Consider the following 27,715-nt stretch of genomic DNA (forward strand, 5'->3'; position numbering starts at 1 on the left):
AAGAAAGGAACAAAAACACATTTCACTTTCTTGTAATGAGTAATATATTTGCAGGGAACTTCAATAGGAAATGTGTTCCAATTTGTGGAACTTTCTGCCTAAGGAGTACAAATTCCTGCCTTCTCCTTTGGGTGGCCCTTTCCATATCCAGAAACACCCAGACCTGAGTATCACAACAACTACTACTAATCATTTCCATAGCACTACTAGATGTATGCAGTGCTGTACACATTATATGCAGGTACTTTCTCTGTCCTTAGAGGGCTCACAATCTAAGCTTTTGTACCTGGGGCAATAGAGGTTAAGTGACTTGCCTGAGATCACAAGGAGCTACAGTGGGAATTGAACCCAGGTTGCCAGCATCAAAGGCTGCTGCACTAACCATTAGGCCACTCCTCCCTCAGAAAAGTGTTGGTTTTTATGCTTAAAATACAGCTTCAAAATATGATCATCATCTAATTCCAGAACAAAGGGCATAATTAATGTAGCTAAATTAGTGAAGTCTCTTCTCAAGCTAGCTAGGACAACAAAAAGGAACACAAACAATGATTTTTGTTTTAAACAGTGAACATCTTTAATCTATGAACTGCGTTGCTGTACCAGAATTAGGGTGTTCAGAAGGCAGGAGGTAGGAGGAACAAAAGGAATGACCACACAGCTGAACCCTCTAGGCAAGGTTTAGATAGTAATTAGTTGAATGTCCATGGGGATTTCCAAATCTTTTTGCTGTCCCAGATTCACCAAAAGGGACAATAATAGTAATACAGAAACAGAGAAAATGATAGCAGATTAAGGCCGTATGGTCTTTCCAGTATGCCCATTCAAACCATCTACTATCTCCTCCTCCTCCTCCTAAGAGATCCCATATGCTTGTCCCATGCTTTCTTGACTTCGGATACAGTGTGCATCTCCTCTACCTCCAGTGGGAGGTTGTTCCACACATCCACTACCCCTCCTATAAAGAAAACTTTCCTTAGATCAGGCCTTCTCAACCCATTCTTCGGGGCGTATCAAGTCTCATCGGGTTTTCTGGATATCCACCTTGAATATGCATACAATATACTCAACAACTATTGCACTTATATTTATCTTTATTACATCAATTTTAGACAATAATTGTTAAGTTTATGAGATCAATTGATGTAATAAAGATAAATATAAGTGCAATAGTTGTTGAGTATATTGTATGAATTTAGTACAACTATTTATTGAATGATACCTTTGACAACCTTGAATATGCATGAGATAGATTGGCAATACACTTCCTCCTGCATGCAGTTCTATCTCATGTATATTCACGGTGGACATCCTGAAAACCCGATGGGACTTTGCAAGCCCTGAGGACTGGGTTGAGAAGTCCTGCCTTAGATTACTTCTGAGTCTATCCCCTTTTAACTTCAATTTATGCTCTCTCATTCCAAAGCTTCCTTTCAGTTGAAAGAGTTTTACTTCCTGTGCATTTATGCCATGAAAATATTTAAATGTCTCCATTTTATCTTCTCTCTCCTGCCTTTTTTTATGAATCTGTCCTCATACAATTTAAGATGATATAGTGAAGCTCTGAAAATTATGATAATAGTGTGAGCTGGATTATAATGATAAAAAGCGCAGAAAGGCAGGTTAGAAGTATGGGAGCCTAGATGATCTGGTGATTCAGCAGGCAGATTGATAAATTAAGCTGTCATATAGTAGACTTGAAACATACTAAAACATTCAGCCCTTTTCATGTCAAACTGGAAAATGCTATAAACATCGAAAGGAGAATGGATGTGGGAGGGAGTTTGGAAGGCTGGAGTAGAATCTGTAGTGTTTTCTCACTTTTAGAGTTATAGCAAGAGTGATATAAGAGGGTCACCTTGTGATATTCCCTCTAAGCATTGATGGCTTGTATGCAAACATTTCCATTGATCAATTTTGTGCAGCAGAAGCTCTTGATTAAAAATCAGTGTGCAAAATGTGGGATTTTTTTTTACCTCAATAGTAATGTATTAATATTATTTATGTTTTACTTAACATGAATTTAAAAACACAACAAAGGAAGGAATTTCAGACTTGTGACAGAAAATTGAGAACTGCATAGTTGTGATACAACCCCTCCCAAACAACCCCTCACATCAGGGCTTTTTAAAACAGAATCACATAGCTAAGAGGGAGCATTGCTGACAACACTGTCGTAATTAAATTTTAACAATCTATGATTATGATAGCAGTAGCACCCTCTCAAACAGCCAGCTTAGCAGAGTGTGAATTTAAGCTAAGTAATTGCTCAGCTGCTAAGATGAGGCAGATGCAAATAGTTCACTTTCTCTGTGCTGCTTTCTAATGATTCGGTTCTCTCAGTATTATATTTTCTTGTGTGTGCTGTTTTGCTGTGTGCACAGGGTTCATGATCTCTGTGTGCACCCACACAAACTCAGCTTAGTGGGAACACACGTTATCTACCAAATGGGGGCACATGATTTCAAAGTATCTCTATAATAAAGATGCCAGCAAATTAGCATCCTTCCATGAATGACAACTCATTACTGACCAGTTTACGCCCACCGATGTATCTATGCATTGTAAGTTTAATATAATTTTCTATGGTTTTGTATATACACTGGTGGCCATTCTCCTTAATAAGAGAGAGGAGTACTCAGGGCTTAATTTCTGGGGAACTGGGTTTGATTCCCACTGTGACTCCTTGTGACCCTGAGCAAGTCACTTAACCCTCCATTGCCCCAGGTACTAAAACTTAGATTGGGCGTCTACTAGGACATTAGGATATCAGGACTTTTATATCCCACTCTTGCCTCAAGAGTTCAGTGCGACTTACAAAAATTAAGATACTGAGCATTACCCGGGAATTACATTACTGAAACAATAACATAGCTAATTGTTATAAGTTGTGTATAACCAGGGCTTTTTTAGAGGGGGTACTTGGGGGTACTGAGTACCGGCACCTTTTTCCATTGTCTGCTAAAATTGACCCATGGAACCCAAGTTTTAATGATAGCGCTCAGGCTCTACACACCAATTTTGTCTTGTCATAGATTCTGTGACTGGTTACAGGGGGCCTGGCTATTATGGGGTGGTTCCCTCAGTGATCACCCCACCCCTAAAGGGTGGCCTAGCATTTGAGTACTGGCACCTTTTTTTGCTAGAAAAATCATACTGTGTATAATGATAAAATTCTAAGGAGCCCTTTTACTAAAGGGTTGCCATGTGGCAACCCGGAACTACTGCTGGCTCAACGTGGGTGCCAGCAGTAGTTCTACTCCCAGCATGCACCATTTCTGGCACTGGCAGAAATATTTAAAAAATATTTCCGCAGGGGGTTACCTGGCGGTAATCGGGTAGTGTTGTGTGCTGCCTGGTTACCGCTGGGTTAGCACGGGAGCCCTTACCACCACCTCGATAGGTGGCGGTAAGTGCTCCTTCTCAAAATGGCCATGTGGCAAGTGCGAACTTACTGCATGGCCATTTCTTTTTTTGGGCGGCCTTTTACCCACTGTGATAAAAGGGGCCCTGGCGTGTGGTAAAAACAGACACCACCACCACTAGAACAAGAACCCTTTTACCACAGCTTAGAAAAGGGCCACTAATATGGGCATCTTAAAACAACAAACCTCTAAAATAAGTAACAGCTTACAAAACCAGATATAACTAGTCTGACAACTTATCAGGTGGGGAAGTTCATTCCACCACCTAGCAGTTTGATAGGAGAACATCACTGAAAAAATTGTTTTATAAATAATTTTCCTTAGATTTGGATAATGTAAAACTAAGAAATTTCTGGTGGATAGATTAATAAGCTGCAAATATGGCTAGGGGCCAATCCTTGTATAATACGAAAACTTAGAGAGCATAACTTTAAAATTAAATGAGATTCCACAGGCAACCAATGTAGTTTCAAAAATAAAGGTATGACCCATTCAGACTTGAAAACTTTGTATATCATTTGTGCCACTGTATTTAATATCATCTGACGTTTCTTCAGAACAGCCCCCTTACATCCCAGATAAATAATGTTACAATAATCAATGTTAATCAGTATTGGCCAATACCATCATTTGAGCAATTAAATGGAATGTATCAGGAATAAATTTGATGTAATACATCTGGATTTCCATAACAGCCTAAAAACGTTAACCACAATTGTCTGTTTTACTTATCAAAATTCACCCGAAGAATCTTCAAAGTGAACTCTTAAGGAAAAAGAATCCCATCAATGCACAAATTGTTTATGGTCAATGCATTGAAAGGGCTACTAAGCACCAAAAATTGATTTTTTTTCCCTTGTTCACCTTCAATTTAAAAGTTGAGAGCCATAATTCCAGGGAGGTTAATCCTTTCTTCACTTCTGAAACTATATCCTGAATATCATCTCAAAAAGGAGACAAGGAAAGTACCTACATAGAGTAAATGTAAACCGCTTTGATTGTACCACAGAAACGCGGTATATCAAATCCATCACCCTTTACACCCCCCCCCCCCCCCCTTCTGGGAGAAGGTATAGAGTGAAGTTTTACCACTTTTTTTTAGACTGCAGAACAGCAGGGGTGTCATACCATTTTTATAGCTTTTCTTTGCACCGCTTCAAGTCTTTTTACATCCTTAGAAAGATACGGCCTGCAAAACTGAACACAATACTCCAAGTGGGGCCTCACTAACAACTTGTAGAGGGGCATCAACACCTCCTTTCTTCTGCTGGTTATACCCCTCTCTATGCAGCCTAGCATCCTTCTGGCCACAACCGCCACCTTGTCGCATTCTTTCTTCACCTTCAGATCCTTGGACACCATCACCCCAAGGTCCCTCTCCTGATCATGCTTACCAATCTTTCCCCTTCTATCTGGTATCTCCCTTTTGGGTTTCTGCACCCCAAGTGCATCACTTTGTACTTTTTGGCATTAAATTTTAACTTTTCTACATGTAGCACAGTGAATATTCAATACATTAATTGATATTATTTCAATCATATCCCATAATAACAATTATAAATAATTTTTAAACTATCACTGTTTTGTCTCCAATTGCTATCAGAGATGCTTTACACAAAATATTTTATTTTATTAAACAGACACAATAAAAATTATATCCAATCATGCTTATCCATAAACCATCTGTTTCCACCATCCAGATAAGGCTTGTTTCCGTGAACGTTTGTGTATATAATTAAAGGAGGGATTCCAAAAATTCCACTGAAATGTCTTATTATTTCAAGATCCAATAGTAATAGTTCCATTATCCACTCCTGAAATTAATTACAGCTGTAATTAATATGTGTTATACATTTGTTGATATCAAATAATATAAATTAGTGCATTGAATATTCACTGTGCTACATGTAGAAAAGTAACTGAGAGCACAGAATTTAATTATGTTAGATTCCCAGTATTAGAAATTAAATTTTAACTGCCAGAGCCTTGATCATTCTTCTAACACTTGAATATCCATCCTCATAAAATGACAGCTGTGGTGAATAACATGGTGTTCACAGAGACTGAAGGTTGTTAACCTCTATTAATGATGCCTACAATTCTTAGGGGCTCTTTTACTAAGCTGCAGTAAGCGCTAAAAGGTTAAAAACCACTACCACAGGGTGCGCACAACAGGGGCGTAGCCAGACTTCGATGGGAAGGGGGTCCAGAGCCCGAGGTGAGGGGGCACATTTTAGCCCCCCCCCCCGGCGCCACCTCCACAACCCTCTCGACCCCCCCTTCCCGCCGACAACCCTCTCCCGCCGCACACCTTTGCTGGCAGGGGACCCCCAACCCCCACCAGCCTACTACTACTACTACTACTATTTAGCATTTCTATAGCGCTACAAGGCATACGCAGCGCTGCACAAACATAGAAGAAAGACAGTCCCTGCTCAAAGAGCTTACAATCTAATAGACAAAAAATAAATAAAGTAAGCAAATCAAATCAATTAATGTGATTGGGAAGGAAGAGAGGAGGGTAGGTGGAGGCGAGTGGTTACGAGTCAAAAGCAATGTTAAAGAGGTGGGCTTTCAGTCTAGATTTAAAGGTGGCCAAGGATGGGGCAAGACGTAGGGGCTCAGGAAGTTTATTCCAGGCGTAGGGTGCAGCGAGACAGAAGGCGCGAAGTCTGGAGTTGGCAGTAGTGGAGAAGGGAACAGATAAGAAGGATTTATCCATGGAGCAGAGTGCACGGGAAGGGGTGTAGGGAAGGACGAGTGTGGAGAGATACTGGGGAGCAGCAGAGTGAATACATTTATAGGTTAGTAGAAGAAGTTTGAACAGGATGCGAAAATGGATAGGGAGCCAGTGAAGCGACTTGAGGAGAGGGGTAGTATGAGTAAAGCGACCCTGGCAGAAGACGAGACGGGCAGCAGAGTTTTGAACCGATTGGAGAGGGGAGAGGTGACTACGTGGGAGGCCAGCAAGAAGCAGATTGCAGTAGTCTAAACAAGAGGTGACAAGGGTGTGGATGAGGGTTTTGGTAGAGTGCTCGGAAAGAAAGGGGCGGATTTTACGGATGTTGTAAAGAAAGAAACGACAGGTCTTGGCGGTCTGCTGGATATGAGCAGAGAAGGAGAGAGAAGAGTCAAAGATGACCCCAAGGTTTCGAGCTGAGGAGACAGGGAGAATGAGAGAGCCATCAACAGAAATAGAAAACGGGGGGAGCGGGGAGGTGGGTTTGGGGGGGAAAATGAGAAGCTCGGTTTTGGTCATATTTAATTTCAGGTGGCGTTGAGACATCCAGGCAGCAATGTCAGACAAGCACGCTGAAACTTTGGTTTGGATGCAAGGTGAGATATCAGGGGTAGAAAGGTAGATTTGGGAGTCATCAGCATAGAGATGGTAGGAAAAGCCATGGGATGAGATTAATGAACCAAGGGAAGAAGTGTAGATAGAAAAGAGGAGGGGACCAAGAACAGAACCCTGAGGTACGCCGACAGGCAGAGGGATAGAGGTAGAAGAGGATCCACCAGAGTGAACACTAAAGGTGCGGAGGGAGAGGTAGGAAGAGAACCAGGAAAGGACAGAGCCATGGAATCCAAGTGAGGACAGGGTATCGAGAAGTATGCTGTGATCGACAGTGTCAAAAGCAGCGGAAAGATCAAGAAGAATGAGGATGGAATATTGACCTCTGGATTTAGCCAGTAATAGGTCATTGGAGACTTTAGTAAGCGCAGTTTCGGTTGAGTGGAGAGGGCGAAAACCAGATTGTAGTGGGTCAAGAATAGCATGTGAGAAGAGAAAATCAAGGCAGCGGCGGTGAACAGCACGCTCAAGTAATTTGGAGAGAAAAGTCCTCTTCTCTGCCGCATGGCGTTGCCGAATGATCTGATCAAGTTTGAATCTGTTTCTTTGCGTGCATCTGCCATCCTGCATGTACAATGTGCAGGACGTCAGATGCACGCACAGAAACTTGATCAGATCATTCAGCAAGCAACGCCGCACGGCTGAGAAGAGGACTTTGGCTGGCGGGGGTTGGGGTCCCCCGCCAGCAAAGGTACATGATGGCAGTGGGGTAGGGTTGGCGGCGGGAAGGGGGGTCCAGGGCCAAATCTACGGGGGGCCATGCCCCCGTGGCCACATCATAACTATGCCCCTGGTGCACAGGCGTTCCATGGTAGTTTTGGGACCAGTACGTACTTCCCATGTGCTAAAGAACAGATTTAAATTTTTTAGCACAGGGGGCATGTCTAGAGGCAGAGATTAGACGTGAACTGTGCTGAGCAGTTAGCGTAACTACATCGCTACACACTAATCAATTTGCATGTGGTTGGCACATGAGCCCTTACTGCCTGGAAAATAGGTGTTGGTAAGTAATCATAAGCTAATGACCATGTGCTAATGGTAATATTAACATGTGGCCATTAATCGGAATTATGAAAAATTGTCCATTTTACTGCCATGTTAAAAGCAGTGGCATAACTACGTGGGGCCACGGGGAACCTGGGCCTCCCAAATTTGCTCTGGGCCCCTGGTTTGGCTGGCGGGGGTCCCCACCACATTGCCTGCCCTCCTCTCTCTTTCCCTCAAGGTCCGGCACACTTTTAGTGAAACTGAGTATACGTGCATGCTCAATTTCAATAAAAGCCTTTTATCTTGCTGCACCATATGCCTGGAATAGACTTCCTGAGCCAGTACGTCAAGCTTCATCTCTGGCCGTCTTCAAATCTAAGCTGCTTTTAACTCCTAACCCTTATTCATTTGTTCAGAACCCTTATGTTATCATCCTCACTTTAATATTCCCTTATCTCTTGTTTGTTCTGTCTGTCTGTAAGCTCTGTCGAGCAGGGACAGTCTCTTCATGTTCAAGTGTACAGCGCTGCGTACGTCTAGTAGCGCTATAGAAATAAGTAGTAATAGTAGTAAAAGCAGCATGCTGGACATGAGGGGAAGAGAGAGTAGGGCAGGCAATGAGGGAGCAGCAGGGCAATGGAGTGGGGGTGGCGGAGCGGCAGACCAAAATGTGACCCCCCCAACACACACACACTTTGGGATCTGGTCCCCTCCCACCTCCAGGTCTGGCTACACCCCTGGTTAAAAGTGGCCTTAGTGCGTAAGAAAGACCAACACTGGCCACTTTCTAGCACAGCTTAGTAAAAGGGGCCCCTTACTTTGGAAAGCACAAAGCAAGACCCCCAATACCTGAAACACACAATACACACATGAAAACAGAAAATACGCTGCTTTGTACAATGGCGTACATCATATCCAAAGGTCAGAGCAGTAGATGAAAGTAATTTTTCTTCTGGATTTGATTCTTGTTGTGGCTACTTTTTGGCTCTCTGTTGCATAACAACAACAAAAAAAATCTGCTTACAGGGTGAAAATTCCGTTTTGTCCAGGCTTTCAGCATTCCAGACATTCTAATTTTAATAGCAATGTTTGAACATGTTATAGGCTGAAAAAATCATAACAGAATGGAAGGATTTATTAAAATCGACACAAAGCTGAAAACAAAAAAAAAATGCACGGAGAACCAGCAGTAATTGTGACAGACCACAGTTCTAGTTGCTTGAAGAGATATAGGTACTTTGTAAAGGAAGGAAATATTTTTACTTTGTACTCTTGGACCTGCAAACAAATTTTCAAAGGGGAACTCCCCACAGAGTCTCAAAATTAGAAATTTCAGGAGCCAGCATAAAATTGGTGCCATAAGTCAGGCATGGGGTTTCAAATGAAAGCCTCACTTGTTGCCTGCTGGCCCCACACTCTCCCTCTCCCCAGCCTTACCTCTTTATGACATGGTGAAAGTTTGACTATGAAACATTCCATATTTTTTTCTTTCAGTTCAAATCTCTTTGTTGACTTTAAGAAACTGCACCATTACAACAAAAACATTAACAATGCATATTTGGTCCCATGGCTATACAGGGAGAGTGAATCTCCCCACTGTTAGCTGCTTAGAAACTCAATAGGGTAGTTGACAGCATTTTTGTAGATTCAACTCTTTCATACCTGCAAATAAAGCTTACTGTGTTTCACGTGTTAAATTTCAGCCTGGAATTATCTTTCCAGTTGCAAATTATTACTATCCATGCTGTGTTAATCAGCAATTTAAGTAGCTGCAGTATAGACCTCATAAATTTCATAGAATTCCAAAGAACAATCTAATATGTCAGCTCCTCATTAAATTGCAAATCTTTATTCTTTATCTGCACTTACTATACCACTTTCACTGGCGAACAGAACAAAGTGGTTTATATTCTAATAGAAGGCAAGACATGACAAGGAAAAGAACTCCATTATTTGATAGGACAGGTAGGGAGAAAAGACACCTTTCATAAACCTAAAATAAAAGCAAGGAACAAAAAGAGGAAAAAGCAAGAATCTCACAAATTCGCCTCCACACTGTGCCCCAAAACAAAGAAGGATTAGGACAGTAGACGAGCAGGTCTACACGACCAGCATAGCGCATTTTATTACCAGAAATTCTTGCAACTTTGACTGGAGTCCATTATTGCGGGTAAAGCTGTGCTTCATGCACAGAAATGGTCATGACAAAATTGTTTGAAATGTTGGTTAACTAACATGCGTACAACCTGTATGTGTGTAAACTTACCTACTGCTTGATGAGACATTCATAAGGGTGTGACCAGGAAAGGGTTAATATTTATGTGCATATTTTTGAACATTCAGGTATATGTGCATATTTTAACACAGAAAAATCATGCAGGTATAAATGTAAGTGCATAGCTTTCCTAGGGAATAATTGCAAGCGGAAATACTCATGTACTTTTCCTTTGAAAATACGTGAAACTCTGCAGAGTGTACAACGTCCCCCAAATTCTATAAGTGGTGCTAAGAATTGGACACACAAATTTGGGCATGTGCCTAATTTGTGCACTCAATTTAATCAAGTGCTAACAATCAACTATCGGAGCTAATTGGCATTAATTTAAATGTACATATTTGTGCACCCAGATATGTGCATAAATTTTACACAGGGCTCAAAAAAGGTGGCATGGCTGTGGGAGGATCAGGAGTGGATCACGGGCATTCCCACAATTTATACACATTGTAATAGAATAAGGGGGATCCATTCCTAATTAAGGCACAAAGATTTACACCAGTGATCAGTTGGTGTAAATGCTCATGCCTAAAGGTAATCATGGATCCTGGCTCTAAGCGCTATTCTATAAACAGCATGTAACTTTGAGTGCCATTATCAGAATAATGCTAAGCACTATAGGCATCTTTTACTAAGGTGCGCTCACGTTTTTAGCACGTGGTAAAATTGTGAGCACACTAAATGTTAGAGACACCAATGCATTCCTATGGGTGTCTCTAATGTTTAGCGCACCCACCATTTTAACGTGAGCGTAGCTTAGTAAAAGACACCCTATGTTTTTAAGCACCTATCTTTCAGTGCCATTTATAGACTTTGGTCACATATGTATACTTCTTGCCATGAGTGCATTTATAAAATCACCTCTATGATAGCTGGATATTGCTACTTTAGGGGCCCTTTAATAAGCTGCTGTAAAAGAGGCCCTGCACTAGTGGAAGTGGCCATTTTTGTCGTGCGTTGAGGTCCTTTTTACCACAGTGGTAAAAAGCCCGAAAAAAAGAAATGGCCATGCGGTAAGTTTGCACTTACTGTGTGGGCCATTTTGAGGGAAGCACTTACTGCCATTCAGTGAGGTGGCGGTAAGGGCTCCCACGCTAACCTGGGGGGTAACCGGGCAGTGCGCAATGCTGCTCGATTACCGCTGGGTAACTCCCTGTGGTAATATTTTTCTGGAATTTCCTGTAGCACTGGAAATGCTGCATGCTGGGGACAGAAGTACTGCTGAAGGCTGCATTAGGTCTGCAGTAGTTCTGATTTGTCATGCGGCAAGTCCGTTACTGCATGGCAACCCTTTAGTAAAATGGCCCCTCACTGCACGCTTCTACTGCTTCCTTTCTGCCCATCAAAGTGTTCTGGCAAGGTTTCAAATTCAAGTTTATTAAAGATTTTCTAATCCACCTATCAAACTTGTGTCTAGGCGGCTCACAATCTAGAGGGGGATAGGAAAACAATAAACTGAAAACACACCAAGACATAGAAAGGATTGGCTGATACAATGGGGAAAAGGGAGGAGCTACAATAGCTGACAGGAAAGGAGAGGAAAGGGAGAGGAAAACACAGCGGGAGAGAAAAAACATCATTAATGCCATATGTGTTCCATGCAAATCCAGTTAACACATATAAGGGTTTTAAATTGAGATAGGAAGGGTGAGGCCTTCAAGATATCAGGTAAATGATTCCACTGTTGAGGAACTTGCACAGAAAAAAAGAAAACGGAGTGCAGTAGTTGAGGGGTATATCACTCAGCAATGGTGTAAGCAGAAGGTCCTGTTGTGAAGAGAGTAAGGAATGAGATGGTCTATAAGGAAAAAGTAGTCAAGAGAATAAAATAGGTTCTGCAAAAGAACAAATTTTATAGACCAATCAGAGCACTTTAAATTTGATGCAGTAGGAAATAGGCAACCAGTGGGCATCCCTTAAAACAGTGTTCCATGATAAGTTTAATCGCTGTATTCTGAATGAGTTGCAGTCTGTGCAGTTCACGTTGAGGGAGACCCATATAAAGGGAATTACAGTAATCAAGTTGGGATATAATGAAAGAATGTACTAGAATGTTTACCACTGCGGGGAGAAGAAATGGTCTAATAGACCGGATACATCTAAGTTGAAAAAATGTGCGGTGAATCACAGAAGAAATCTGAGAAATAAAGGTCAAGGCATTATCCAGCAGAACCTCTAAGGTCTTAGGTTTATCAGTAAGAGAGATTACTTTCACTGAAAGGATGTCTGGGAGTTTTCTTGCTCACTCATACCATTCTTGCTGTAGTCCTGATTCAGCCAAGGCTTTCTCTCATTCAGTGATGAATGAATCAGTCTATTTATGTTGACTTCACTGAAAAAATGTATTAGTTTAATTCTGCTCGGAATGATTTAGCAATGTTGTAAACCATTTGCAAGGGCACAAGGTGAGTGTTTTCTAAATGGTGCAAGCAGGTTTACATTTCTCAGAGTGATGACTTTGGTGACAATTCTATAAATTGGCATCTCATTTTAGGTGCCACAAAGGAATAACCTTGCTGCCAATTCTATAATGGCTTAAGGGTGCACCTAAGCCCTTATAGAATATTAGTGCAAAGCCATATTGTCAATGGTTGGCATTAAGTGGGCATGTCTAATTACACTATGCAATACACGCAACTTATAGTATTCTATAAGTTGCTTGCTTTGCTTGGTGACACATCAATTGCACACCCATGCTCCGCCCATTTTTATGCCCCCTGAGAGTCACACTCTAACCCCCAGATTCTATATAGTGGGGCTTAACTTGTGCTTGCAAATCCAGTTCTATTCTGGATTTGTGCGTTCAGCTCAGTTAAGCCAATCAGCACCAATAGTTGCCACTAATTGGCATTAATTAGAATTTGCACACAGAACTGTCTAAGTGTATCTACAACGTGATGCACGTACATTTTAAGTTGCATAGTTGAAAAGGAGGCATGGTCATGGAATGGGCTGATCATGGGTGTTTCTAAAATCTATGTGTGTAGTTATAGAATACACCCGGTCTGTGCCTAACTTAGTCATCTGCATTTACACCAAGTTTTACTTGGTATAACTGCCCATGACTAAATTTAGTTGCGTGGAAAGGCACTCGGTGATTTCTATAAACCACATAGAAATTAAGGCTTATTCTATAAAATGTGTAGTTTATAGAATATGCCTAGGCATATTTCATTTCACAATGATTTTGTACGCATGATATATAGAATCTAGTCCTAAGGGAGAAATTCTATAAATGGTACCTAAAAAACTCAGCACTCTGAAAAAAAAGCACATAGCAGTATTCTATAAACCATGCCTTCATAGAATAGTGTTTAAGCCCAGGGATTGCATCTATATTTAGGCGCAGCCATTTGCGCCAACTAAAACATGGTGCAAATGCTCACGCCTATATTTAGGCACAGAGCCCCCTTAATCTATAATTACGCGCATATTAAAAGTCACACCCCTGATCTACCCGTGACCTTCCCATTTCTGCTATCCCTGTTCCAACTCATGTGTAAAATTTAGGCACAATTTACACGCGTTCATGTTAATCGAATCTAATTAGTTCTAATTAGCTCAATATTCAATTAAAATGCACAAGCAAATTGGGTGTGCAACCAAATTTCCACATGCATTTTTAGTGCTTTTTATAGATTAAGGGAGTATGCAAGTTAAGTGCACTGTTTATAGAATAGCACCTAGCCAATATTCATGTAACTGACAATTATTGATGCCAATTATGCAGTTACATCTTTTATATTCTGCTTTAAAAGTTAAAAGTTCTAAGTGGATTACAAATAAAGGAGGAGCTAGATCAGCAATCTAGGAAGTCACAAAGGGGTGTTTTTACTAAGCCGTGTAAGCATCTACACCCACCCAACGTGAGCCAAAATGGAGTTACTACCCGGCTACCGCGTGGCTTTTGCGGTAATTTTATTTTTGGCATGCATCTTAAAAATCATTTTGATTTTTGGACGCACGTATCAGACATGCACCAAGTGGTATGCAGGCAGGTCATTACCACCCAGTTACTGTGTGAGACTTTACTGCTAGGTCAACGGCTGGCAGTAAGGTCTCAGACCCAAAATGGATGCGTGGCAATTTTCATTTTGCCACATGTCCATTTTTGGCAAAAATAAAAAAGGCATTTTTTACAGGTGCGCTGAAAAATGATTCTGCGCATGCCCAAAACATGCGTCTACACTACCGCAGGCCATTCTTCAGCTTACCTTTGTAAAAGGGCCCCAAAGAACAGTAATAACTTTACTTGCCATACTAATAGTATAACTATCTGGAAAGAATATATTTGCAAAATTGTTTTAATTGCTTTTTTTAAAATGTCAAAACTTGTTAAAAATCTGACTTCCTTAGGCAAGATGGCCAAAATATTTGCTGCTTGATAAGAAAAAAAAAAGAAACAAACATTTTCTTAGGATTTGCAAACAACAGAGGCATTAGAATTCAAAATGCATAATAGTGATTAATAGTTGGTCTACATAAAAGATAAAGCATATATTGAGGTATTAATCCATATAGGATCTTAAATATTAGACAACATACTTACATACTTTATATAAGATTCTTGCCTCCACATTTGAGAACAACAAAGAAAGAAGTTATCCTTTCAGTTGATTGCCACATTTTGGACTGCCTGCAATTTTTCAATAAGCACTTAGAAATGTTCAGATACACAACATTACAGTAGTCCAGTTTACTTAGAATTAAATTGTTATTGTATATATTTATACATTTTTAGCTTTCTCATAAACCAAAAGGAGCTCTCTACAAGATGATTAATTTGATCTTCCATTGTTAATTTACAGTACAAAATGATACCCAGTAATTTAAGAGAATGTTCCAAATTACATTCAACACCGTCTATTATAAAAGCTGATGTTTTGCTTAAATTAACTTTATGGTAAGCACTACTATTCTATAAACTGGTCACTCTATTGGGGCTTACATTTAGGCTCCCGCTTATAGAATTGCCTTTCATATATTTTACCAGCCCTACTGGGGTGAATTCTATATATGGTGTTATTCTATAAGTCGTACTTAAAGTTAGGCGTGGTTTATAGAACAGCACTTAAACCCAAGAATCATGCCTAACTTTAGGCACGGACGTTTGCACCAACTGAAATGTGGTACAAATCTTTGCACCTAAATTAGGTGCATTTCTCCCTTATTCTATAACTATATGCGTAAATTTTAGGAATGCCCCTGTTCTTCCGATGACCCTTCCATTTCCACACCCCCTTTTTATACTCATGCTTAAAATGTAGGTGCGGATCCTGTGCCTAAATTTATGTGCATGTATTCCAATTAAATCTGTGCCAATAATTGCTTGTTAACCAGCCAATTATCAGCACTAATTAACTCATTATCCAATTTTATTATCCATACAAATTAGGCACACACTCAATTTTGCGCACTCAATTTTTAGCAACTTTTATAGAATTAGGGGGACTATGCAGTGGCGTTCCTAGGGGGGCTGACACCTGGGGTGGATCACCGATGTGACCCCCCCCCCCGGGTGCAGCGCGACCCCCCCCAGCGAAATGACAGACACAAACGGGCTGGCTGGCGGGGGCAGGTGCAGGACTCCCCTCCCCTTACTCTGCTATCCCTGGTGGTCTAGAAGTACCGAAGAGGTACCTCTAGACCACCAGGGATAGTAGAGTAAGGGGGAGGGGAGGTGACGAGGGGGGAGTGGAGATGACAGGGGGAGGCAAGGTGATTGGGGGAGGAGGGGAATATGCGCCAGGGGCGGGGTGAGGGCGTGGAAGGGGCGGGGCAGGGGACATGAAAGGGGCAGCTCCCCCCGGCGAAACGACACCCCCCGGTGCATCTTTACCTGCTGGGGGGGGGGGGGGTGGCGTGCGTCTGTCAGCAATGCTCGTTCCCTGCTCCCTCTGCCCCGTTACAGGAAATAACCCGTTCTCGGGCCAGAGGGAGCAGAGAATGAGCGTTGCCGACAGACGCGCGGCACCCCCCCCAGCGGCATGCACCCGGGGCGGACTGCCCCCACCGCCCCCCCTTAGTACGCCACTGGGACTATGTCTTCTTTCACCTTAGCACAGGGATTTTCAACCCAGTCCTCAGGGCACACCCAGCCAGTCATGGTTTTTCAGGATATTCCCACTAAATTCAATGGGAATATCCTAAAACCCACGACTGGCTAGGTGTGCCTCGAGGACTGGGTTGAAAACCTCTGCAGGTCCTGAAGGGATGAGCAAGAAAAGCATTACTAATATGAATATTACTCAGTTGACATGTAATAATTTAAGGCATAGAAAGAAATTACCAACCATCTTTTCATTAGAGGAGTGATTCTGCTTGAGAATTTTAATGTGAATTTGAGAATCAAAGGGATTGCGGAGAGGGATGAGTTTGTGATTGACCTAACCTTTCCCCTTAGGAAAACAAGCCTTGGAATAGTTTTCAGATGTGAACTTATACCCGGAAGGTAACTTGTATAAGGTCAGTCACAGGGCACTTCTTCAACATTTTACTCCATTAGAAGGTGACTGGGAGCAAACAGGAGGAAAAAAAACTATAAAAAGGAAAGTTGTAGAACAAGAGAGAAACTCCTCTCTGTTTTTATTCTTCCAGGCCCTTCTTCGGTTATCAGCAATGATGATGATTCAGCAAGCCCTCTTCATCACATATCCAATGGAAGTAACACACCCTCCTCTTCTGAAGGAGGCCCGGATGCTGTGATTATTGGCATGACAAAAATCCCCGTTATAGAAAACCCCCAGTACTTTGGAATTACAAATAGCCATCTTAAACCTGACACCTGTAAGTACATTAGAATTATTCTCTCTCTTTGCTGTTTTTAAATCTCTGTCTTTGGCCTCACGCATTGCATGCAAAATGTATTTTGGGTATGCTATGTCTTTATCCAGGCTGTCTCTCCAATATTATCTGCAATCCGTTCCGTAATCCTTACACTTTATCTCATTCTTTTAATCATTCTAAAAAGGCAGAATAGGATTCTCTTGCTTCTAGATTGGCTGACTTCAGAATAGTATTTTATATACATGGTAGGAATCATTGGTCTGGTCCAGATAAACCATAACTTTTGAAGATTCAGTGATGACTAACCCCCCTGTTTACTAAGCCGTGCTAGCGGCTGCTGCACGGCAATGACAACACAGCTCATTCGAGGTGAAGGGGCTGTGTTGGCATTAGTGCATGGCAGTCGCTAGTGTGACCTGGTAAACAGGGGGGTAAGGTTTTTTTTTTTTAATTATCTATCCCCTGGATTCTATATATGGCACACATATTTCCACACGCAAAATTGCATGCTACTGTGATATGCATGCGCAACTAATGAACCAATTAGAGCCAGTAATTGGGCACTAACAATCAATTATTGGTGTTAATTGGCAACATTTTGGATTTGCACACGCATCTTGCTAAGTGCTATTCTATAAAGATCCACGTGCAAATTTTATAGCATGCAACTCAAAAGGCGGCATGGCCATGGGAGGAACATGAGCAGGTCAGGGGCATTCACTAAAGATGCACACAGTAGTACTGAATACCAGCGATCTGCGTCTAAATTACGTGCCAGGATTTACGCCAAGGTTTCCGTTGGTGTAAATACTCGTGCACAATGTAAGGCGTGGAAATTGGCTCTCAGTGCGATTCTATAAACAGTGCACAACTTGGAATGTCATTTATAGAATAGAACTCTGCATAGAATTTTTTTCAGCACCATTTTGTGAGTGCCATTTACTGAATCTAGTCCAATATGATCTGCTTTCTCAATCCCATTTTACCTCTCCTAAAGTCAGTGGAAAATTAAAGAGAATAGAAACCATAGTCTGAATAAAGGTTTGAGAACAAGTCGAATGTCTATGAAATACTAAGCAATGCTCTGTTACCCAGGGGTCCCCTGCTGACCCCCTCTAAAATAAGAATATTTAAGCTGTAGTTCTGATGGACAGTTTGGAAGTATATTTAAATGTATGAAAACTATTGAGACTGTTCATATTTAAAGAAACCAAGATGATTTATTTTCCATGATGGAGAAACACAATAAGAGGTGATGATTTTTGATTATTTGTTGGGAAGCTAGAAGGGCTTCTAGTTCAGGAAAATGTGGCTCCATTTTCTTTCACAGTTATTTTAAAGTTAGTCACTGAACCTGTCATAAAGGAAGGAAATGCACTCCTCCAAGGTAGCACAGGGGCTGCTAGACTAGAACTGGAACTTCTCTATAGTGTCCCTGTAGGTCTCCTCTATGTACCTCACTGTCTACCTCAGCTCTTTCAAGTCTTCTACACTAGCCTCAAGAGAACAGACCTATTTACTGAGAACTAGGAGCTCTTCGCATCAAGCACACACATATAACCTCTTGCCAACTTGGAGATAATCATACGTGTGACACTCAATGCAAAAGATTGGATAGCACCCCTCTTACTGCTGGACTGCTGTCTGCATCTTAGTATTATTAAGTTGTTTAATTAATTAAAACTTGTTAAGGTACTAGGGATATTGGACTAAAATAAAAAGCCTTAAGATTATATGGTATATTGTGGGATTTATTTAGTGTTTACTTATCAGAAAGTAATGAAATATAATTAAAACTTTGTAATGGAAACTCACCTCTTGTTATCCTAATTAGAATAACTGACTAGACATTAAGACTGTAAATGAAAATATGTGCTAGGGGTGGGCAGTAGTCGGGGAGGGTGGATGGGAATGAAGACTGAACTAGGCCCTGCTGTGCCTTCCAGAGGCTATCTGTTAATGCTGTAGGCTGTGACAGAAAGTTCATAATTAAAACTATGGGGAAAAGGGTTTTACACTTTTCAAACTAGTTAATAAAAGTTGCTTTATTTTAAAATTCAAACTGTCTTTATCAATAAACCTACAATTCCTCTTATATCCCCAATCTTTAATTCATGAAAGCACTGAGCAAAATAATGTTCACTTACCCAGAGAAATTTTCTCTTCTCTCAGAACTTCTTAGAAAGTTTCTCCATCTGAGATGGATGTCTGTAAACATATTACTCCCATGTTGCAAGGCTTTCATTGACTGCTGAGTTCTGCTATAATTCAATATAATTGCCTAGTGCATCAAGCTCTAAATGTCAATCTCAAGGTTTGGCTGATAGGCTTATATGATTTCTAGTCAAACCTCTTCAGTCTTCACAAAAGGGGCAGCTGTAGCATGTATGAGTGTTTACTACTAGCAACCAATATTTTCAGTTAAAAATGTAACCTGGGTCTCACCCATTTCTAGCTCTGGACCCAGGCCACAAAAAAAAGTTCACTGTCTTTCTCACCTCAGACCTCACAGTCTTCGCTTTCACATGGGCCACTTTTACCCCACACCTCCTTTCAGTCCACTTACAGTCAAGCTGGGGTGGGTCAATGGTCTGGAATAGCGATCCAGGGGTTTGGGAGACACTCTACCATTCAGGATTCCACTCAGCTCTTCAGTCCAAGAACCGCACTGCACTCCAGAACTTAACAACAACTCAACTTTTATTGAACTTCTGCAACAAGCAGCTGGTAAATTAATATACTGGCAACACAATTGATTGAAGTACTTTTGAATAGCTCAGTTTTGTTCATCCGTGGGGAACACCTATACCACTTGCTTCTCAGGTATATTTATAGGGATATGTCAAGATAACGTCAAGATAACATAGTGGAGGAGTGGCCTAGTGGTTAGGGTGCTGGACTTTGGTCCTGAGGAACTGAGTTCCATTCCCGGCACAAGCAGCTCCTTGTGACTCTGGGCAAGTCACTTAACCCTTCATTGCCTGCCATGAGTGGGAAAGTGCAGGGTACAAATGTAACAAAAAAAAAAAAAAAGACTATTTACATAGAGACAAGTACACCTGTCCATGCCTATCCCAGAGAATATTGCCTCAAAGGCTGTGATCCACACTTTTACAGGTCCAGACCCTCCTGGCCTGACCTTCCTCCAAGGTGACCTCTGCATTGGCTCACTCTGATCCTAGGATGGACACTCCCTGGCTTCAATCCCATGCTCCTGGACTGAGTCTCTCCACTGCCTACCTGTAGCTCTCCTTTGTCACAGCTGAGGTTTTGCTGAGCCACAAGTCCTTTTTATAGCCAAAGGTTTACTTCTCTTCAATGGGACTCCCCTTTACTCCTCCAGGTCAGTGGCAGGGGACCATCAGGCAGCCAAGACACCTGCAGGCAACCAAAGACCATGTGCTTTCACATGTAACTCCTTTTATTAACTCCTATCTCCTTCCGAAACTGTCACTAACCCCAACATGAGCGCTATCTTTCTGAATTTTATTTCAAAACTACTCCCTTTGGGCTGGGCTTCCTCCTACCCAGGGACCTCCCAGTCACTCCCCTCAGTGATTCTTCACAGGGATTGTGGATCCTGTATTAAGGAATGTGCACCCACAGAGACTGATGGAAGAATCTGTCTTCATTTGTGGAAATTTCTTAAGGTTTGTTTTTTCACTCAGAGAGATGTGATCAATTCAAGGCTGCTTGCAACATTTGAAATTTAAATACGTATAGAGCTAGGATTTATTCTATGACTTATCCTTAATGTTCTTGTGATGAATAAGTGGAATATTATATAAAGAAATAAAACATGAAGATACAGTCCCTTGGTTTGATACATGATTAATCTCATAACTCTTGTCCTTCACATGTTGTACATTCCATTCACTGGTTGCCGGGCTACTACTTCCAGATTTCTCTACTCCTGGCAGCTAATTATTTTCAACTAAAGAAAGAGGGGGAAGCAAATAGTGACAATACACATAAAAAGAACCACCAAAATCATTCAAAAATATAAATATGTATATGTATGTAGTACAATAATCTTATTAAAATGCTTGGGTAGACATCATAGTACATCGTACAATGGTCTATGTAGATCATATGAGCTTTTGCCATTTCAGGTCACGACCTTTTCCAATGATTTTAATCCCTTGTGTCACCCCTAGCATTCAATATATCAATTTTATTATCAAAAATGTTTTTAAAAAACCCAATTCTTTCAAAAGTCAACTAACATATATTTTTTAAAGGCACTTAGCTTTTTCTATTAATATTTGTTTATTGTTTAGTGATAACACAAAGAATACATCTTTGAGATGATACACCAGTTAGCACATTCATCAAATAAAACTTAAACTGAACAAAGAAAATTATTTCTAATCTGGTTACAATAGTCCACTATAGTGAGGATTCAAGATTATGAATAAACCAAAGGAAGTTGGTATTACAAACTTTAAATTTAAAGAAAACAAGCAGTGGTGCCCCTTAATTAACGGAACTCAAAATTAGGATTAGGATCAGCCTTGGTCTTTCCTCATATCAAGGAATGACCTCAATTGTTCTGATTCAAAGAAAACATATTTTTTATCCTTGAATATTAAAATACATTTACATGGATAAGGTAGTTGGAAAACTGCCTCTGTGTTCAAAGATTCTTGCTTAATTTCCAGGAATCTTTTCCGCCTCTGTTGGGTCCAGCGAGCAATATCTGGGAATACAGAGACCTTGCTTCCTTTAAACTCAGGATGAACATTCTTAAAATAAAGTCTCAATAAAGATTCTTTATCTTGTAGAAAAACAAACGATACAATTAAGGTTGCTCTAGTCTCTGTATTATCCTCAGAATGTTCCAGAAAATCTGTCACATCCAATACTTGAGGAGGATTATCCTGTTTAGGAATATCTTGTAATGGGGAAGTTTTCATTTCCAAATAATAAATTTTTTGAAGTGGAGGAAGTGTTTGTTCTGAATATTTATATACTTCTTTAAGGAATTTAGCAAACATGTCCTTAGGAGCAACAAATTAAGATTTTGGAAAATTTAGTAATCGTAAATTCAGGTTCCTTGACAAATTTTCCATATTCTCTATTTTTCTATATAATAACATACGATCTCCTGCAATATGGGCTTGTTGCTGATTATTTTTCCTATTTGTGTTTCCAAGTTAGTTTGCTTTATCAAAGCTTCCTCCATTTGTCCTTTTAAAGAATTTATCTGTGAAGAATTATTAAAGGATAATGTTATAAATGATGTACAGACCTTGTGAAGAGACTCCAGGGCCGTCCAAATTGACTCCAGTGAAACCTCTTGGGGTTTAACCAGAGGCTGTATTGCCATAATGCAAGAAGTAACTTCTTCTTGTGTAGCTGTTTCTGGCCTTGCCTCAATGGTTTCCCCCGCTGAAATATCCGGTGTTCGCTGGACTCCCTGCGCCAGCCCCAAGTTCACCTCAGGCATCGCAACCACCTCCGGGGAGCGCCACTCCTTCGATACCACGCCAATACCAGGGTTCGGTACAGCTCTTCTTGGTGCGTGCAGAGGCGTCGGGGTCAAAGGTCCCAGCGGACTGAGCAATAACTCGCTCTCCTAAGTGGGGCTCTTCCCTGCCCCGCTAATGGAAACGTCCGCGATCGGGGTAGAAACCAAAATTGCAGACAAGGACTGCTGTCCAGGTAAGGGGGGGGGATTTGCTTCGGGAGGGGTGGTCCCCTTGGCTTCCCCTTCCTTTTCGGCATTAGTATGAGAAAAAGAACAAGGATCAGAGTGAATTTCTGGGAGCGTCCTTACTACACGTCCTGCTTGTACGCCATCTTGAATCATGCCTCCACTTAGCTTTTTCCATTGCTTTTTTCCACTCATTCAAAAAATCCGATGCCGGAGATCAGACCCAGGGTCTTTTTGGTTTTTTTTATGTGCATTGTAGCTATTTGTCTCCCCCTCCCCCCCCCCTTTCTTTAGTTGATTTGATAATGTGGGGGCTTAGTTGGAAGAGTTTTTCCCCCTTATTCTCTATGAGTTAATAATTTCCCACATACCAAATTTTGGCCTATGTGTTTTCAGGATCCCTGGTGACATAGATACCGCATTGTTATATTTGGAGGTAGGAAGTGCCATTTTTAAGGCAGTTTCATTGATTACCATTACAGGCCAGGATAAGTCTCCAGCAATGGTCTTTAAATAGTACATGATTTAGCACCACTATATTTACAGAAAATGGATGAAGCATATTATCCCAATAGTAGGCTGCAGAGTGTAGGTTGTAGAACTCAAGGGATAAAGCGTTGAAGACTAAATTAACGGTATTGTGGAATAAGTTACCAATGAAGTTAAGAGAAAGAAAGTTGCTACCTGCTGTTTCAGGGGTATTTATTAAACTGGATGAAATAAACTTGTGACGTTTAGAGAGGACTCTATTGAATCTGGAAGACGGGTATTCAAGAAGTTTTGAATTTTATTTTAGATATTTTATATGATTTTTAATCAGCCTGGAACTATTGTTAGGGTAAAGCAAAAAATACGTCTATTTAAATTAAATTGCAATTTTACACAAATTCTCACTTTACCAGCATTCAACATAGAAGGGTATTACTAATGTACAATAAGGGAACCAAATACAATTTTTGCCTCTTAATATTGTAACCAGGTGCCCCTAGGTGCAGCCAAGGATAGAACAATCTCCTCCAGCCACAGGCTCCCGGCACAATGAAGAAATAGATGTCCACCAGTAACTTCAATCTTAAGGACTTTTATTCCATGCAGGTTTCTAGTACACAGTTCCAACAGCAGCATAGCACATACCAGGATTCAATACAGGCTTACAGGCTCCAGTCTGGGCTCTTTATCCAGTGCCCAATAAACAATAATTCACTTCCCAAGACAAACAGTTCTTTCAGTTCATCATCACAGTTCAGTCACCAAGCAGCAGTTTCTACCTTCTACCCTCTTTACCTTCAGGAGAGTTCAATATTTTAGGGACTCCTTCTACCCAAGGGTTTTCCCCTGCATCAGCTTCACAGTGAATTCAATACTTTTGGGACTTCCTCTCACCCAAGGAATTTCAGCCTGCTTCAGTACTTTAGGGACCTCCCTGCCCAAGGGTTTTCAGCCTGCAACTGCTTCTCTCCTGAACTGAACTCCTCTCCTGGGACTTCTTCCCACCTGCCTAATCAATCCCTGGCTTCAGCTACCACCACCAATCATTCTCCTTCCATTAGCTTCCTCACACCCAAACCAGCTGAGTTAAGCATTAGACTAATGAGACCAGTGATGAGCTCCTGCACACAAGGTTTCCTAACTCTCTATTCACTTCTGCCCTTGATGGATTCAAAATGGCACCCATGAGCCCTAGTAGTAGCCTTGCAGTACTACCCCAATGGGTCAGGCTGCCGTATAATGTGTCCTGGGTGCCATTTCAATTCTGGCCCCTGTCTCTCCTGAAGGCACACCATTTCAATAGCCATCAGGCTTGCACGTGGCTCATATATTTAGGTACGGTAGGTATTTTTCTGTTCCTGGAGGGCTTGAAATGAAAAATAATAAAAGAGCTAAAGTGGAATTTGACTTTAGTTAAAAGTCCATTGCACTAACCACTAGGCTACTCTTCGGACTTCTGTCTTCCTTTGCTGAGAAAGTCCATAATAACTGAAGCTGTCATAGACCCTGGTATCCCCTTTCGATTTCACTTTCAGGGGAGAGGGATAGAGATAGCAACCACTGGAGGATTAAGGAGGTGTCATGTCATAATCCCTCCAGAGGTCATCTGCTCAATCAAAGCACCTTTTTGTACCCTGGACGTGACTGAAAGAGGTCTAACTTAGGATGTTCATTTTAGAGTTGGATATTTCTTCCCATTCGGTAATCACTTTTGGACGTCCTAATTTTGGGGCCTTCCTAGTCCCGCCCAAAACACACTCACAACACACCCCCTTGCTATTTGGACATATGACTTGTCTGATAATCTTAGAGGTCCTTTCACTAAGCTGTGGAAAAAAGGGCCCTGCACTGGTGGAGGGGGCCGTTTTTCCCGCAGCCAGTACAACCCGTAAAAAATGGCCACACGGTGACATAACTCTCACCGCATGGCCATGCGGCGGGCAGCCCTGTCACAACCATCAGGAATAGTGAGCCCTTGGGCCACTGCCGAGGAGCAGCAGCGGCAGGCAAATCACCCAAACAGAAGGCACGGCAGAACAGACTGGTACCACCAGAACTGGAACAGCCGGACTGAAGCTGCTGGACTGGAACAGAAGCAGAATATTCCACAAGCCAAGCAGAGTCTTACTGGCAGGCAGCAAAGCAGAAGGGAAACCAGGAACCAAACAGAGTCTATAGGCTGGCAGCAAACAGGAGAAAAAGCCAGGAATCAAGCAGGGTCTTGGGCAGGCAGCAGAATAGAATAAACCAGGAAACCAGCAGGGTCAAAGGCAGGCAGCTGACAAAGAAAGCTTTCAGGGCAGGAACCGCAACAGACCAACAGGGACAGGAACACAACTCAGGACCTCTGTTGCCAAGGCAAAGTAGAAAGTTTCCAGGTGGTTAATAAAGGCAACATACAAGGGAGGTCACCAGGTAAGGGTGCTGCTTAATTCCAAAAATCCCAAGACAGTCTGGAAGGCTGGAAAATCCGGACCGGACCGGCATGACTTCTGGAACATGGGAAACAGCAAACAGACAGTCCATCGCAGCCACCAGGTCTAACCACCAGGTGGCGAGATGCATGAGAGCATGAAACATGGGCACAATCGTGACAAGCCCTTACCGCCACCCATTGAGGTGGTGGTAAGGGCTCCGGCGTTAACCTAGTGGTAACCATTTCTGGGGGGTTTATTTTTCCCCCGTAAATGGTGCACGCTTGGGGGTAGGTCTACCGCCGGCAGCCATGTTGTAGTCCCACCCTGTTGTAGTCTCATCCCGTTGTAGTCCTGCATTGTAGTCTTTCAGTAGTTCCCAAAGAGCAAGCAGTAAGCCCAGTATCCTGTTTCCAACAGTGGCCAATCCAGGTCACAAGTATCTGGCAAGATCCCAAAATAGGAAAACAGATTTTATGCTGCTTATCCTAAAAATAAGCAGTGGATTTTCCGAAGTCCATCTTAATAATGGCTTATAGACGTTTCTTTTATGTGGGGGTCACAGGAGGGTGAGGAGCGGTGGCAGAGTAGGGAAAATTTTGTCCCTCCCCTCCCCTGCTTTGTTCTCAGCCCCCCCCCCCCCCCCAAAGATCTGAGGTGTGGTTACACACCTGGTCCACAATCAGACTATCTCACTGGAACAGTGGGATAGTCCCAGGGGTGTGCTGGTAAATTGTTAACAGGGGGCTCTCTCTTGCCAGCAAAGTAAAAGAGAATTCAGGAGGTGCCCAAGCCCACATTTTGGGATCCATTTGTTAAAGTAGCCATGGAGAACCGGCTCCCAAAATTCTTAAAAACTTAACAAACGGCTCTCGAGAGCCTGCTCCAGCACACCACTGGATAGTCCATGTTAGAGCCTTCTTTTAAAGTAGGCTGACAGTAGAGCCACTGTGAGAGAAGTTTGAATCAGAATTCACACTGGTGGAAAAATCCATGCCATTCCCTTCTAGTAGTGTTATTTTTTTAGTGGGGGGGGGGGGGGGGAGATGGAGTGTCATTTGAAACTCTGCTGGTACTTAGAATGGCAGGGACAGCCATTCTACTTGTTCTGAGTTAGGTCCGCGTAATGAATCTTCTGGAAACTATGGAGCTGAGCGTGTATTGGTTGAATGGCATCTGCTAAATCATTTAGAACATTAGGTTTCCTGGTTACCTGTTCCATTCCAGCTGAGCATCTCATCTATGGTTGGTACAAATTGTCAGGAAGCATGCTGTTATTGCTAGTACTTGCATGTAAAGACCAACTGCAGATGCTTGGATGGCCAGGACAACCAGGGACTCAACACACAAAACAAGCAGAAGTATCTCCCTAACAACAAACCACTAAATGGTGAGAAAAAAAAAGTAGGGGGTAGACCAAATGTATTTCCAAACAATGGGTTTATTTAAAAACTCAATAAGTAGATTCAAAGGACTCAACGCAGTCCTGCATTTCGGCGCTAAACACACCTGCCTCAGGAGTCAAACAAGTTGTCTCAGCCACTGATGATAATAAGCAAATAGGTTAAAGAATCCAATGGTACTGCACAAGCAAATATCAAACAGCAAGGTATCGCTAAGGAAACAAGTTTCAAGCCAAAAGCATGGAAAAGAAAATAAGATGATACCTTTTTTATTGGACATAACTTAATACATTTCTTGATTAGCTTTCGAAGGTTGCCCTTCTTCGTCAGATCGGAAATAAGCAAATGTGCTAGCTGACAGTGTATATAAGTGAAAACATTCAAGCATTACTATGACAGTCTGACAGGGTGGGAGGATGGGGGTGGGTCGGAGGTATGCATGGGGACATCAAAGCATATCATTGATATTCTAACAGGATGGGTGTGGATAGGTGAGGGGTGGGGTGATCAACAGAGAAATACAGCTTTATGGTTTATAATGGGCTAGGAACCCCAGATCCTTGTTAAGTCCTTTCTGTTGGGTGTTAAAATATTCAATCATTCTGACTTCAAAGGTCTTACGTTCTTGTATGGTTTTAAAGTTACCTTTCAGGATTCTCACTGTGAAATCACTGGTACAGTGTCCTGGTCCTGTATAATGTTGACCAACAGGCGTGGGAACCCTACTGGCACCAGTATTGTTCATGTGATGTCTATGTAAATTGAATCTTGTCTTAAGCATCTGGCCTGTTTCTCCAATATAGCATCCTTTGTTACATTTTTTACACTGAATGATATATACCACATTGGAAGATGAGCAATGTGGTATATATCTTCCAATCTTCCAATGTGGTATATATCATTCAGTGTAAAAAATGTAACGAAGGATGCC

General features: G+C 41.7%; 1 protein-coding gene across 1 annotated transcript in view; it reads left to right on the top strand.

The window, feature by feature from the left end:
- The window catches only part of NTRK2 (neurotrophic receptor tyrosine kinase 2), a 498,274-nt gene that overhangs the window by 342,310 nt on the left and 128,249 nt on the right, over positions 1-27,715 (top strand). The window contains exon 13 of the mRNA XM_030193669.1: positions 16,634-16,822. Within this exon, the coding sequence (XP_030049529.1) occupies positions 16,634-16,822 (189 nt within the window). The remainder of the gene's footprint in view (positions 1-16,633; positions 16,823-27,715) is intronic.

The sequence above is a fragment of the Microcaecilia unicolor genome, chromosome 2 (genome assembly GCF_901765095.1).
Source record: "Microcaecilia unicolor chromosome 2, aMicUni1.1, whole genome shotgun sequence".
Lineage (NCBI taxonomy): Eukaryota > Metazoa > Chordata > Amphibia > Gymnophiona > Siphonopidae > Microcaecilia > Microcaecilia unicolor.